Below are 15,632 nucleotides of genomic sequence, written 5' to 3' on the forward strand. Positions count from 1 at the left end.
TTTTTACTGAAGCTTAGTTGAATGGTCTGTTCTCAAAGAAAAGATTTGTCCTGTTTCATCCTACTATCATGCTTGCTTTTTTTTCCCCCCTTCCACAGATCAGGCTGTTAGCCACCCTGCGATCAGCCACACACAGCCTTTTTCCCTTCTCAGTCATTTTCAACCAATAAATCTTAAGTTTATAGCAGACATGTAATTTCTGAAAGCATGATTTTCCACTTTGTACTGTTAGCATTTATCCCATGCTAATTTGCTCTGTCATTAAAATTATCCATTTCTTCCCAAGATACCATGATCTTCTACTGATCTTCTGCATTGTGTTGCAGTCAGTTTTATATTAATATAGTTTCTGGGTTTTTTGAAAATGTTGTTAACAAAAATACTATGTGAAAATACATAGTTTTATCTAGAAAAGTAGTTATTTTTAAATAAAGCTTATGTTTTATCACATTTTCTGTTTTCCCTTTAGCATTTCATTCAAAACATTTGAGAACTTTGCAGCTGCAGATGTTTGACTAATAGGGAAATAGTTGCTTGGATCACCTGTTCTGCCTTCTAAATGGAAGTACAGAATCTGTCTCATTTTAAGACTAGAATCAAAAGAGAAAATATATTACAAATTTCTGATTTCAGAACAGGACACTAAGGTATTGAGATATTTTAGAATTTGGAGCTGTATTCTGTGATGTTCCCAATCGGTTGTGTTGAACACTTTGACGTTTGCCTCCTACATGTGATTCTTTCCACATGTTCGCCAAATGGCTGGCGTTAATTTGCCATTCAGCACGTGAACCTGCTGTTACTGAAAATTGAAAAAGGAAAGGATTTTTTTTCTAGATTACCTTTAATCTCTCTCTCGTTTTCACTGCAATGTTGTCCTGCTTTTTGCCCTTTTAAAAAAATCAGGTCTGAAAAAACTTCTACTTTATTGTTCTTTCCATGATTTAATTCAAATTGATTTCTGAAAGTTCTGACTTTCTCCCTTCTCATTTTACACTTGTAAGTTGTACCTATCTCTTCCGACTTCATACTTTTTTGAAGCCCTTTTAGGTCTTTCATTTGCACTATTAACTTTCTTTGGGATGGTTATTCCTTTGGAGCCCATTTTTACTGAAGTCTCTTTGCTTGGTATTCAAGTTTTAGCAATAGTAATCAATTTACAAATTAAATACATTCTAGACCTTTGTGTTCAAGTTCTTAAGTTTTTCAGCCCAATTATTTTCAGTAAATAGTTACCATAGTTACTCAAAAATTCTTCTTCTAAAATCAAGATTGAGCCCAGTGTTTGTTTACCATTCCATCTGATTTAAATTGAATCATCTTATGCGCGTTCACTACAAGGTTGTTTGATCAACTCTTTTGTAATGTCCATGTTGCAAATCAAGATCACGTTCACAATAGTATCACTTCATGTGAATTCACTAAACATTTGGGCAAGAAATCTGTCAGTACTCACACTAATGAGTATATGAATGCTGCCACTAACAGGAACTTTTATTTTCACATCTCTGCAATGTTAGTTCCTATATTGATACAATTTCTAGAAGCAATAAAATGAAGAAGTTTTTCAGTCTAATTCTAGAATGCTCTTGAAAATCTTGAGCAAACTCATTTGTTTGCTTATCATTCCCCAAATTTATTTTGGCTCGGACAAATTCTGTTTTGTCCATGCTACTTAGATTCTTTAACCTGTTGCTTCCTTGTTTCATAACACTAGTGTATCTGTATTTCTGCACCTTATGTAATGTATTTTTATCACTTTTCATTATAATTTTCCATACATGTTTTCATCAGGATTTTTTAAACAAAGCATTAGACATGCGAGTTAATTATTCAGACGCAATCTCACACACAACAGTAAAATATTTCACTTGCATCATATTGCTATATATTCCTTTTCATTTTTTGCCTTTTATTAGTTACATTTTTAATATTTTATTCTTTAGGGATAAGCTGTATTTCGTAATTCCAACTATAAAATGTTGTATTTGTGTAATAAATTCCAGTCCTTGCCTCTTTATATGCACTGGTAGTAATTTTAATAACATTATTTCTTCAGTGGCCTGGATGCCCAAAAATGTGTCTGTTTCTTGCCTCAAAGTTTCATGAGTTGGTCTAATAAAAAATACTTACACGTACTTAATTATATGTGATAGAACGAGCAGTTTGCAAACTGCAACAATTAATATGAATTCCAGAGTAAGTAGTAAGGAATAGTAGATTTATTTTAGTGGGTGAACAACAGATTTTACCAGGTTGCAATAGAATTAGTGGAAGATTACCTGTCCTCTAGAAATCCTGCCATTAGATCCTCCAGACAGCGGCTTGAAATCTTAAATCTCTGCTGAATGCATCCTGTCTAGCGGGTGACAAGGAACAGCTGTCACGGTTCAACTCCAGCTAATACAGCCAAGCTTTTTGAGAACAAAGCAGTATTTTGAACTGCAGTAGGGAATGAGAGATGTATCAGACACCAAAAGAAAATATTTCATATTAATAGAAAAATGTAACAATTGCATCAAAATTGTACTCTTCTAATTCTAAACAGTAAAACATTTTTAGCAGTGTATGCTGAGCCTAAATTCCTGGAAATCCTTCTCTATTGTCAATAGGGAGGAAAAAGAATAATAATAAAAAATCATCTGAATTTTGTCTTCATAATCCTAACAGGATTAATTAGTCGAGCAATGTGTTTGCAGTGTATATTTGCACTTTGCTTGACAGGCATGTTATATTCTTATATTGGTTGTTGGGTTTAGCACTACTAAACTAATATGTAAGTTTGTTTATCCTGTGTAGGGAGGTTGCAGCGGCCATAGCCAATCTGCCTGATGGTGGATAATTTATAAAACATAAATGCAAAATTCTAACTGAGTCTACCCTTTACTCTGTGTCATGCCTTGTAGGTAAAAGTATGCCTATAAAAAACAGCTTTTGCAAACTCTTCTTCAGGTTTTCCTTTCCCTTTGAAGAAATGAATGGGTTTAATAAAGTCTTCAAACTTACACTTCTGTGGCTGAAACACTACCTGGGTCATAGCTGGTTTCTGAGTGATCATTTTAAGCTTCTTTCCTCATTATTTTTCCAATGTGTGAGATTTTGTGCCTGTCATTGACCCCTTTGTAATATGGGTATACTTTCCTCTTTCAGTGCCTGCTTTCGGGTGGAATTTTTCTATGAGAGCTTTTGTGGAGAACTCTGCACTTCTGCTTCTGACAGACAGTTACATTGATTAAAGTTGCTATTTATTTAATATCTTAATGGCAACATAAAGAATTAAAATTTTATTGCATAGCTTTACAGGACATGAAGAACATATTCTTTGCCTTTACAAAACGCCTGCACAATCTTAGATGTTAACTTTTCTCCATGTGGAAGACAGCCTGCTTAAAGCGAGGCTTTTTCTCCTGTTGACTGATTCAATCACCTGATTCAGTCACTTCATGATATGAGGACATTCCTTGCTGGTTTTCAGGAAAGTGCCTCTCATACAGGCTAAGCTGTTTGCATGTCTGTAACAGCTAGACAGCATCTTGAGGAGCTCTAGGCAAAGTCTTTACTGCTTGAGTTTATGTGAGGGTTGTTCGCTGAGCTGGGGTGGGTGGGGAAATGACTTGAATCCGTATCTTTTGTGCTTGGTGAAAAACTATCAGAAATGTACTTATTCTATTGCTTAGGTGTCGAGAACACCACTAAGGAAAAGTGAATATTCAACACCCTTGAGGAGACATGTGGATGTCATCTAACTCTATTTACTCTTCTCCTGAGTAGAAGATAGCTGGATATATTAAGAGCTCTTTGCCAGTTTGACTGTACTACATTATGGCAGGAGAGCGTATTTGTGTAATTATTGATTACTTCATTGTGGTGATAGCTGATGAGGTGTTCATGCTTATGTCACTTAGATGAATCAGCTGCTGGTCACTTTGTGCTGATTCACTTTCAGAGCTGGATATAAGTATTTGGATGGATTTACAGTAACTTCATCCTTTTTACTCAGAGACATGCCAGTCTGCGTAATTGTTATACTTGACTAATTGTTCTGCTGTGTCAGGTAACAAAATGTTCTACTTTCTTTCATTCAGCTAAAGAAGATATTGGTTTAATTTCATAGGTCAAAGCTCTTAAATTAAATTTCTGTCAGGTTTTTTTTTCCACATTAACCTAAGTGACACCAGTGAGTGTCTTTGGATGTGATCTAGGCATGCATGAGACACAGTTTCAAAAGTTTGCTCTGTACAAGACTGAATTGGTTTTGGCATGCTGGGAACACAAGTAGAAGATACCTCTTAAACATAAGAATATTGTAATGTCTTTCATGGGGATTGTATTTCAAATGCATTTTGGAATCTGAAGCTGGTATGAAGACTTAGCTATCATCTACTTGTTAAGTGGAGAATCTCACTCTGGGCACATGACAGTAGCAGTTAGAAGCTTGATTTGGTGATCTCTTGAACTAATCACATTATAATTGTTCCAATCTTAACAAAATCCTTTTTTTTAAAGCTTTCTAATAGTTATATACTATCAAAACACATTCTTTATTTTTTTTAAGTATACATATACACGATACTGAATTTATGTAGACAAAAATAATCAAATAATTTTACAGTTAAACATATAGGATGTTTATATTTTAAAATATAAATATGTAATTAATATGGACAGTACAATAGCAGGAAATGTTAAACAGTATTTCTTGGATATTGAGCACCTTGCCATGACCATGTGTTCTTGTAATTATTCTTCTCAGTAGCTGAACTGGAATAGCATGCCCACAGCCAATCTGTGTGCATGAGCATTCCTACAGGAAAAAATGGGATGAATGTAGATAGGTCCAGCATGACTTCAAATTATCCAAATCAGTACTTCTAAATTCCAGTTTTTCCAATTGTTTATGTTAGTGCTAGTTTTATTTCCAGATAACAACATCTTCTCTGTACAAGTCAAAAGGTAATGGCTGGATATAAAGCAGTCTGCTGGTCCTTGAGTTGATGGGTTGGCCAGTGTGGCCAGCTAGCTCTCTTTTCATAAAAATGCTGAGGTATGGGGGATGTTGACTTGAAGTGATGCATGACAGAGGAAGACTTGGAACTCTTGAATACAGTAGGTCACTGACAGTAGCCCAGGAGTGGCGACACAACGTGCAGCCATGACGGCGGCAGCAGGTGAATGCCGTCATTTCCTTAGCTTGGGCTGGCCGTAGCCCCGCGGTAGCACCATGGACAGCGCCGCGACGACGTCTGTTCGGCCTCGGCCTGGTGCGGGTGACAAGGTGCGGGGGTCAGGCAGGGGAGCCCGGCTTTGTGTTCTGATCCGTTGAGTGCCTTACAAAATGGATGATGCCCATACGGGTACTGCACCAAAGAGTATAAGGAGAGTTTCTACTAAAAATAGCAACCATGGGATATTTAATTTGACAGTAAGGCTGCTGTGACTAACACGTGGAACGGAGAGGCTGTGCGGTAAGTGAAAGCACACTGACAGGAAGGTGTTCTTGCTTTGACCTTTCAGCCACTTCAAAATGAAATACATCTACTTGCTTTTTCTTTTTACAGATCAACACAATGTGTGTAAATAAGGATATAGAACCGTTTAGTCTTTAGCCTCTATTCCCTGGAGGTGTCTTAGATTGTTCTCTACAAACCAACGTTCAATTGTCGCAGAAACAAAGCAATAACATTAGAGAGAGCACTTCAAAACAAAACAAAACCCAACAAAAATCTGCATTCACTTGTAGAGATTTGGCTAGGAATTAAGTGATAGCCAAAATCAGTTAAGGCAGCCCCTGGAATGGCAACCCTGTTGCATTTCCATGAATGATGAAACCAGTTCTCTGATGTTTTCTCTCAATAGTATACATTTTTTAGCATCAGAGAGCATCTTTCAAGGCAATAAATAAATAAATAAATGATAAGAAATAAGATCAGAAATTAAAAAAAAAAAACAAATAAAGCATGCTCACATGAACTATTTCTGAACTCTTATTTCAAAAAATAAGACAGGAGTTAATTATTACTTTTGTAGGGTTTCTTATATCCTGAACATTAAAAGAAAATAATAGGAAAAGATATCAATTTGTCACAACAGTGCTAATTAACATTTTATGATTTCTCACCTTTTTAATAGGTAGTTTGCTGTAGTGAGAACATTAGGGATAAGTGAGAATGAGGCTGCAATAGTATTTTTCTCAAATTTCCTAATTATTCATGAAACATGAAGGTTCAAATGAATTCTTCCTTTTTTACTAATTGAAGAACAAAATACTCTCTTCCCTTAGTATCAGGGAAACATTTGTTCAGCATAATCCATGATCTATTTTAAATAAAAGTCCAGCTGACTAAATAATTACCACCTGCACTGTGAATTTTTGGTAATTCTATTTGATGTATGCTATTGGTATTAAAACATTAGCCAGTCCATTCTCTACTTTTGTGCTAAAAAAAATTAAAAATTATTGTCCTGACTTAATCCAGATACCTTCTAGGCAAGCAAGATACAAACTTATAAACTGTGAGATGTTGGCATAACAACATCGATCCGTACTTGTCCTTATGCAAGTCCTGGTCTTTTCTGTTTTTATAATTTCTTTTCAAGCAATATTACAAACAGAGGAAAAGTAACTTTTAACATTATATTTGTAACTGCAAGTTGTGTTATTTGTTCTTAGTTGATGGTTTTGTGCAGGTTTTTTTAGGTGAGACTTAACTCCAAATGTCTAATGTTCTGGAGGCATTTGAAAGTGCCTCTTTCTCTGCCCCTGATGACTTTAGATTACCTTTGCTCTGAAGAAGATTACACCAAAAATAGGGGATGTACTGGAATATTTTATGCTGGCTTCCATTGTGCATGAAAGAAAAATTTTGGTGCTAGCAGAATGGGACAATAGAACTATGGTAATTGAGATGCTCCTAAGATTACCAGAAGGTTGTGTTTCCTACATCTCACGTGATGAAGTTAGATGTGTGTTCGTTGCTGTCAATCATGAGCTCCTACTCAGGCACTCAATAAGGAATAGGTGATGGAGTGACTACTTAACGGCAAGCTGGAAATGCTGCCTGGTGTATAGGGGTTTGCTTTCCTTTCCTGCCACTCAGAGAAACATCGAGGGTTGGGAGCAGATTTGCTTATAAGGAGCTCATTCTGAATTAAAGAAAGGAGTCTTAAGATAATGGCTTTTAAAATCCTCCCCCAATGCTGAGCACTAATCAGAAATTATCCTGATGAAAGAATAATTAGGTGAATGAAGTTGTGAGGCACAAACGTTGCAATGCCTTAAAGGGAAAAAGTGCTGTCCTTTGCGGCATTTAGATTCCTAATGTGATGGTTTGCTCCTTTCTTCATAAGGAAAAAATCCATGAGATGGCCTTGTGCAATAGGACAAATAATATAATTTGGATCTGTACATCAAAAGCTGAGACCTCCTGCTTAAAAGTTTCAGAAGATTACTTCATGAAAGGAAGAATAGCTCAGCGCTTGAGACATGTGAATCCCTATTTTGAGGCACAAAGGAGAAACACTTGGTGCTTCAAAAGGACCCTTGAGGTCGTGGGAGATGGTGATAGAGTGTATTTGCTGTAGTTCCTTTTGTTTCTCCCTGCAAGGTGAGGAATTTATAATTTATTTTGAAAGTCAAGTTGTTTAATGGTTTAAACCATCTTATCAACAGGGGAGAGAATATGGACTTTAAAGAAACAAACATGCAAAGTTGGAGTCCCATATGTAGAGAAACTTAATCAAATAATTGACTGTCAGAGGGAGTTAAAATTCATCCCTGATTTTTTTTCTGATATCACAGAATCACAGAATCACTAGGTTGGAAAGGACCTTTAAGATCATCAAGTCCAACCATTAATCCAGCACCACCATGTCCCCTAAAACATGTCCTGAAGCACCACATCCACACGTTTTTTGAACACTTCCAGGGATGGCGACTCCACCACCTCCCTGGGCAGCCTGTTGCAATGCCTGACCACCCTCTCAGTGAAGAAATGTTTCCTAATATCCAATCTAAACCTCCCCTGGCGCAACTTGAGGCCATTTCCTCTTGTCCTATCACTAGTTACTTGGGAGAAGAGACCAACACCCTCGTCGCCACAACCCCCTTTCAGGTAGTTGTGGAGAGCGATAAGGTCTCCCCTCAGCCTCCTCTTCTCCAGACTAAACAACCCCAGTTCCCTCAGCCGCTCCTCATAAGATTTGTGCTCCAGCCCCCTCACCAGCTTCGTTGCCCTTCTCTGGACACGCTCCAGCACCTCAACGTCCTTCTTGTAGTGAGGGGCCCAAAACTGAACACAGTATTCAAGGTGCGGCCTCACCAGTGCCCAGTACAGGGGCACAATCACTTCCCTACTCCTGCTGGCCACACTATTCCTGATATCAGGGGTTCTGGGCCATGTTTCTAAAACAGAAGTTTGAAGTAATAATGGAAGTAGAAGTACCAGCATCTATAGCCCTGAGAATGGGGAGAAAGGGTAAAGTATGGGGATGCTCTTCTCGGAAAGGAGGGCAGGAGGCTGATATGTTCCATGATACCTTAAGGCTGAGAAAACTGAGAAAAATTTGCTTGCAGGGAGGTAGAAGAGTCTCTGCTTTCTGCACTCTGACCTTCCATTGTCCCTTGCAGAGCATTTGAAAAGATTGTGCAGTTCCCTTGATCTATTTAAGAGAGAAAGGAACTGTGTCAAATCTCTCCATTCCCTAGCCAGCTGTCTTTCAGATCACATCTAAATTATGGCAAGATAGTATGATATAAGATGAACTGCCTAATGGATTTTAATTAATACTGTGTTAAACATTAATGTGTATTCTGTTTGCGTAAGGACAATTGTGTTTGCAGTGACTTAACCATAAGCAACTCGCAATACTTCTGACATAACAGCTCCTGTACACGGTGGACATTCAGCAACTTTTAACAGTGTTATTCGAAGTGATGAGTGCTTTCCTTCTGACTTGCCTCGTTCAAGTAAGTAAGGTCTTGAAGTGTGTATTTGCCATTATTTCCATATGGTGCAACACAGAATTTTAGTGACAAAGTCTCAGCATGGCAGCCCAGAAGACTTCTGCAAGGGGAGCCCGCTTTTCTCTGAAAAGCATTAGTGTTTGGGACCCCTGATGTCCACTCACAGAAGTTCTTCTTGTAGGAGCTCTGACATACACAGAAAACTTTAAAATTTAGTTTGATTGCTGAAGTTAGTTTTTAAAACTTCTTAAAAAAACCTTAAAACCATTTAAAAAAATCTAATGAAGTAGGCATTGCATTCCAGTTTTGTGGTGGTGGTTTTTAAACGTGCAATCTTCATGAAAAGGAAAATTAAAAACAGCTCCAGGAAAAAACAAAACAAAACTGGGGCATATAACCCTCAGAATTTCTTGTTTATGTTTGCACAATACTACTGTGCTTTTCCCATGCTTTACAGAATAGTACGAATATTGAGGTTGGCAGGAGTGAGCTCTGTTAAGAGAGAAAAAAGGCAGAAAAAAGTTGTTTTGCAGCCCTGCGCAATAGTCGCTGTTTGCTTTGGTCTGTCTCTCGCACATGGGTGATCCTGAATGCCTACTTGCTGCCTGGGAGATGAGTGCCTCTGCCTCCTTTACAGGATGAGGTGTTTGTTCTATGCTATGCTTAAGCTAAGAATATTTACTAAAGCAATCAGTATTTATGTAGAGGTGATAGGAGACTTCTTAAACCAGTGAATGCATATATCAGAGGAACAGGTGTAAATACATTTGTAACTTTAAGTTATGCAAACTTGCATTCCACTGACTACAGTAAAATATACTGATTTTTATTTTCTGAAGTGGGTCATATGCCCCTCTAGTGACTCCTTCTGTTTGAAAATAGGTATCACCAGCAGCAGTGCAAAAATATGTTGGGAATAAATATATAATAATATGTACTATATTTCAAAGAAAAGTAATCTGTCATCAATATAGCTGTACCTACTAATGCTATCATTTGTATGCCCATGATCAGGAAATACAAATGGCATCATTCCCTTTAAACAAAATTTATTTTGTTTATATAACTTTTGTATATATAAACTTTATACAAGTTTCTTGTATACTATTCATTCCTTGTAGGTCCCATTCTGTCAACTGTTTGGGTGTCCTCCTCAGAGTTTGTCTAATCTCGCAAGGTTCTCACCTTGTCTTCCCAAGTTCACCTTCATTCCATATTTACTTTAATGGTAAGAGTTGACTCAGACATGGTTGTATTTTGAAGAAAATTCTGCTGTGTTTTTTCTTAGGCAGGAAAAGTATCTATTTCACTGCTGGTCAACTTGGCAGCCAGAAGAATCCATGAAGTGCTGAGGCTGTAGAATGAAGAGGCGGAGAGCTGGAAGACTTAACCAATTCCCGTCAGTACAGAGGTTTTCTGCTCCCAAACTACTGGTAAGAGATTAAGAGATGTTTATTATTGAAATACACATATATTAAAAAAAAACAAATTCCCAAACCCAGCAGCAGCCTATCTCCAACAGATGCAACTCAATGACTTTGTCAGGTTTTGTCCCTTCAAAAAGCTATTTCTGCATGCTGTGGGAGTGCTTCAGGAAGGAAAGTAATGAAGCCATTGTAAATATATATGCCTAGATGTGAATATGAATTAAGGTGTGATTGAATAAGTTGTTCTCTCTAAATCAATAATGTACAAACATGCTTACTTACTGGCCGCTTTCTGTTTGCACTCTACACAGGAAAGCAAAAACCAACAGCCCAAAACTGAAGAAAAAAGCAAAGGGAAAGCTGTCCATGCTCAGTGTTGAAACATAAGTTGCACATGTTAAAAAAATAAATAATGAAGGTTTCCACAGCAACCTAAGTTCTGTAGTGCAATTTGATGACTTTCGTTCTGTTTTATTATATAATGATAGAACAGATATTCTATAAAAAGTGTTGGGTACATCTGAAGTTATATTATTAAAAAGTTTAATGTAATCCTAAAACTTTACATCAAGTAAGTTATTTACAAAGGCTTCTGAAAATGCTGTATAAAAAGTGGTGTTTTCTGCCTTTAGCTTTGGGAAGGCTCGGACTGGAGAAAAGTCGCTAGTCTGCCAGAGTATCTGCAGTGATCAAAATTTCAGTTACTTGAAAAGTTTTGCATTACAAGTTTCAGCTTTTAATTTGCTGTGCGGAATTCAAATTTAGGTTTTATGGAAAGAGCAGAAATGAAAGATGAACTCAAAGCTGAAATCTAAAAACTATTTCAAATGTTGGATAACTGTTCATTGTGCAGCCTGTACAAATTTTGCCTGCTCCTTAGAAGCTTTGAAAATTAATTACAAAAAATTTAAATTACAGTATTTGACAAATTTTGATCTCACTAAGCGCTGGTGGTTTCACCAGTTAGAGGGCTGACAGCATCTCCCGATTCTCTTTCTACTCAAATACCGACCTTAAATGCTACACTGTTGTACCTTTAGGTCAAAAAAAAAAATTAAACTGGAGAAATAACAGACTTTACTAATTACCCATGAAACAGTTCAAGTATGTTTACTTTCATTTCCCCTGTTTGACACACACACACCTGTGCGCAGCAGCAGGTACGGGCAGAGGAGTATCCGCCCGCGAGGCTCGGAACGAGGGAACAAGTAACAGGATTTTTTCCCCCTTCACCTGGACTGAATTGGGATTTTTCTAGTTTTTAAAAGGCGCCGCTGCGGCTGCAGGCTGGGAGCGCAGGGGCTGCGCGTGTCCCGCTGCCCGCCTCCCCCCGCCCTGCTTGGTACAGATTCACACTCTTTCGATTCTTAAACGACGCTTAGTTTTATTCTTCTTCTCTGCGGTTGTTTTTTAGCGACGGTGACCGCCTGGACGGCACGGTCCGACTGCACGCTCTGAGGGGGCGTCAGCGGCTGAGCCGCCGCAGCCGGAGGCCGCGGGCCGCTGTCGAGCGGAGGTGCGGGCCCGCCCCGGGACTCAGCCGCACCGCCGGGCTCCTGGCAGAGCCGCTGCGGGGCCGCGGCCGCAGGGCCCGCCCGCCCGAGGCCGTCGCTCCGCCGGGGTGGGGGGGAGGGCAGGGCTGCGGCGGGGCGCTGCGGGCCCCGGTACCGGCCCCCCGCGCGCCTCGCGCCCGCGCGCGCCTCGTGCGGCCGCGCGGGGCGGAGGGAAGGCGGTGTGCGAGCCGCGCATGCGCGCCGTGCTCCACTGGCCGGGGGGGGGCGCGGCAGCCCGAGTCCTTCGGCGGTGGCGACGGCGGCGAGGAGCGGCGGCGGCGAGGAGGAGGCGGCTGGGGGCCGCCGAGCTCCGCGGGGCTACCGCGTCGGCAGGGCGGGAGCCCGCTCGGGCGACGGGGCCGCCTTAGGAGAGCCGCTGGGCCGGCGGCGAGCGGCCGCCGGGCGCTGAGAGGAGCGGCGGCTGTTGCTGCCCGGGCGGGCGGGGGGCGACCTCCCCCCGCCCCCCGGCAGCGGCGGAGGGACCCTCAGCGCAGCCCCGGCCGGAGCGTGAGGCGGGGGCGGCCGCGGAGCAGCGCCCCCGGCTGAGGCGGGGGGAGGGGGGGAGGCGGAGGAGCCGCCCCCGCTCCATGAGCCGCGCTCGCCCGCCTCGCTCTGCCCAGGGGACCCGCCGCCGTGGCCGGCTGCCGCCGCAGCAGCATGTGGAGTCCGACCGAGGAGGAGAAATACGGCGTGGGTAGGTGCTGCCACATCCCCGCCCCCGCCGCTCTCCGCAGCGGCCGGACCCCGGGGGCTTGCGCGGGGGAGGGGGCTGCTCCTACACCCCCCCGGCCGCCGCTGCCTCTCGGCGGGGGCGGCGATGGTCGCCGCGGCGGGCCCCGGCGGGTAGAGAGCGGGGGGGGGAGGTGGCGAGGAGGGCAGCCCCCTCTCCCCGTGGGGCTGTGGGAGGCCGCCGGCGGGGGAGAGCGGGCACCGGCTGCCCGCATTGCCCGGCGTCCAGCGGACGTGTCTGCGCCTGGGGTTTTGGGGGTTATTTCCGCGAGTGTTTTTTCCGCGGTGAAGCGCCGGGCGGCAAGAAACAAGTAGACTTTCGGGGCCCCGCGCTCAGGTCCCGATCGCACGAATAATCGGAAAACGAGTCGCTTAGCCCTTAATCTACTTAAGCGTGCGATTCCTTTTGCTCTCCGTTTTAAGCTGTGCTTTGTGGTGATCTTGTTTATACGGAGTTCGGGGACCGGTTTTGGTGCGATGTCATTAGGGGGCGTCGGTGACGCACCTGCTCGGGGCGAGGGGCCGGTGGAGCGGGCGTCGGGAGCCGTAAGCCCGGCCTGGGGCTGGGCCCGGCTCAGCGGCTGGGAAACCGGCGGCTTTTTGGGCCACAGCGGCTTTGGCTGTCACTGCTTTAGGGCTACGGTGTTGGTGGCGCATTGCGTTCGTTAACAGCGAGCCGCGTGTTTCTGCAAATGCGGAGTATTGTTATTTTTCGTTGTTTGTGGTGAATCAGATTTTACTGTCATCGCGAGTCGTGTTTGCTCTAGTTTGAGAGATCATCGTTGGTGGCTTTGTGGTTTTTTGGGGTGTTTTTTTTTTTTAATTTTAGTGTATAGTAATTTCTGGTCCGAACAGAAATATTATGCCCGATGAAGTGGAAGACGCAGACTTTCTTTAACTTCACTTTTGCATAATTTAATTTTTTTTAAACTGTTAACTTGTATAATAACACTAAAAGTAGGTAGTGTCTGCCCTGATTACTTACCTAAACGCTTCATTAAATTTATAGTTATCAATTGTTCGTATTGATTTTTAAGTTCCACAGTGTGTAGTGATGATCAATTTTTGCAAATAATTAAAAAAAATACAAACAAACTTACTAGAAAGACCTGTTAACCTGTATTGTTAAAGTGGGATTTTGGCAGTTGATTTGTGAGCAATTAAAAGCCTTGATGCCGCTAATATTTACAAGACATTTTGAGCATGTAGTCAACCAACAATGAAATGCGTCAGTACTTTTTTTTTAATTTTTCATGTTGTGCAACAAGTATTTCGCTTATTGCACTCCATGTATCTTCATAATGAATAGAAGAAGTAAGAAATTCACTTTTGTTTAAAAAAAAAAAATTACAGTGTGTTAGATGGGAACCTATAAGTGTAGAGCAATATATACACACGTGACATATAATAACACAAGCTAGTCATTACTTACAATACTGTTGCTATGTTTGTCGGTCACTGGGAGTATATAAAGTTAACGAGCTTTGTTACTTCCTAGCAGGATACTCAGAGAACATGAAGAATCTAGACTTGCTCATACCTTAGCTGTTGGTGAAAGACCACTACTCTTGTCCTGGTACTAAACTTGCTGGTATAATTGTAATAGATGTTTCAGAAAAAAATTACTCATTTTTCAAGTCTTGTTGGTTTTCCTGTGTTCCATTCATGTAGTCATTTTTCTTTGCTGTGTTGCAGGGTTTGATACTCAGCGTTTTGTTTGTTTTTGTTTGGCCTATGTTCTCCAACAAGAAAATACGTATGCTACCTTAATCGAAAAGTAGGTGAACTAATTTTTTTTACAGAGACGTATGGGAGGAAAAGAAAGGAAATCTTTGTTCAGGTTGTAAACAAGTCTAGAAGAGGCATCCAGAAAAGAGAGTAGTGAATGAAAACAAGTGCTACTTCAATGAGTATTCTGTAGTCTTAGGAATATTCCTGTGATGTTGATTTTTTTCAGATGACGCACCTATAGGTAGGTCTGAGATAATAATGGCTAAGTCTTAAGAATTTTGGTGATCTCTAGGCAAGTTTGTTTTTTATTCTTGGGTAGCTTTAATTACTTTTTCTGTAATTGAAATTGGTTGATAGTCCTCCAGAGAAGGATAATAGGTGAAAAATGCTGCTTATGTCTGGAGTTTAGTTACTGTAGGTGGGGAAGGGAGTACTAGTTTTTCAGAAGTAAATCTGTCATTGCTTGCTGGAGTGGTCATTTTTGTGCATTTTGGAGAAGCTAGTCTATAGAGGGTATAGACCTAAAGTTTTACTGTTAGGAGGTGCACTAGCAAAAAAAAAAAAGAAAAATCCTCCCCCCCCCGATGTAAGTTATCCTGAGTTCACAAGTAAAATAATATGTGCAAAAATAATTTTCTTGGCATGAGTTGCTGGTATGAGGTTATGCCTTGGGCTGTAGTAGTATGTTTTTATTTTGGCCACTGTATCCAAAAGAACTCTGTGTGTTTTCTCCATGCTCTCGTGTCCTGGTTTCAGCAACCACGACATCTTGTTAAACCATGAAATGTTTTTGCTGTGCCGTTGGATTAAGGCAATAGAATTTACGTCCCTGTCGATGTAAGTTGGGTGAGGAAAAAATTCAGTTATTTCTGCAACTGGAATTCCACAGAGAGCTTTCTGGTGAAATAGAAGGGTGTGTCTGGTCACCCAGGCCCTGTGCATACCTATTTGTGCGTGTCAAGGAAACGGAAAGTGTCACATAAAGTAGATAATTCTGAAGCTGTTCTCTTTGTAGAAAGTAAATTGTGACCTGTGTCATCGATTTATCTAGGCACTTGCCTCAGATACGATAACTTGGAGAAACTGTTCCTTCAAAAAGACAGCACGTTCCCTCTCTCAGCATGTGGGTATAGAAGGGCTTTGTATTCTGCACTGGCTATCTAAGAGTTTAAAACAGAGACATTTCTTACATGCTTGCCGGAGCCCTGTTACAGCTACACACTTGACTGC

At 41.1% G+C, this 15,632-nt stretch overlaps 1 protein-coding gene across 1 annotated transcript in view; it reads left to right on the forward strand.

The window, feature by feature from the left end:
* Positions 1-12,599: 12,599 nt before the first annotated feature.
* DOCK3 (dedicator of cytokinesis 3) overlaps positions 12,600-15,632 on the forward strand; it is a gene marked incomplete at both ends in the record, with an annotated part of 215,636 nt that continues 212,603 nt past the window's right edge. The window contains one exon of the mRNA XM_082004660.1: positions 12,600-12,636. Coding sequence (XP_081860786.1) covers positions 12,600-12,636 — 37 coding nt within the window. The remainder of the gene's footprint in view (positions 12,637-15,632) is intronic.

The sequence above is a fragment of the Phaethon aethereus genome, assembly GCF_964289735.1.
Source record: "Phaethon aethereus genome assembly, chromosome: 11".
Lineage (NCBI taxonomy): Eukaryota > Metazoa > Chordata > Aves > Phaethontiformes > Phaethontidae > Phaethon > Phaethon aethereus.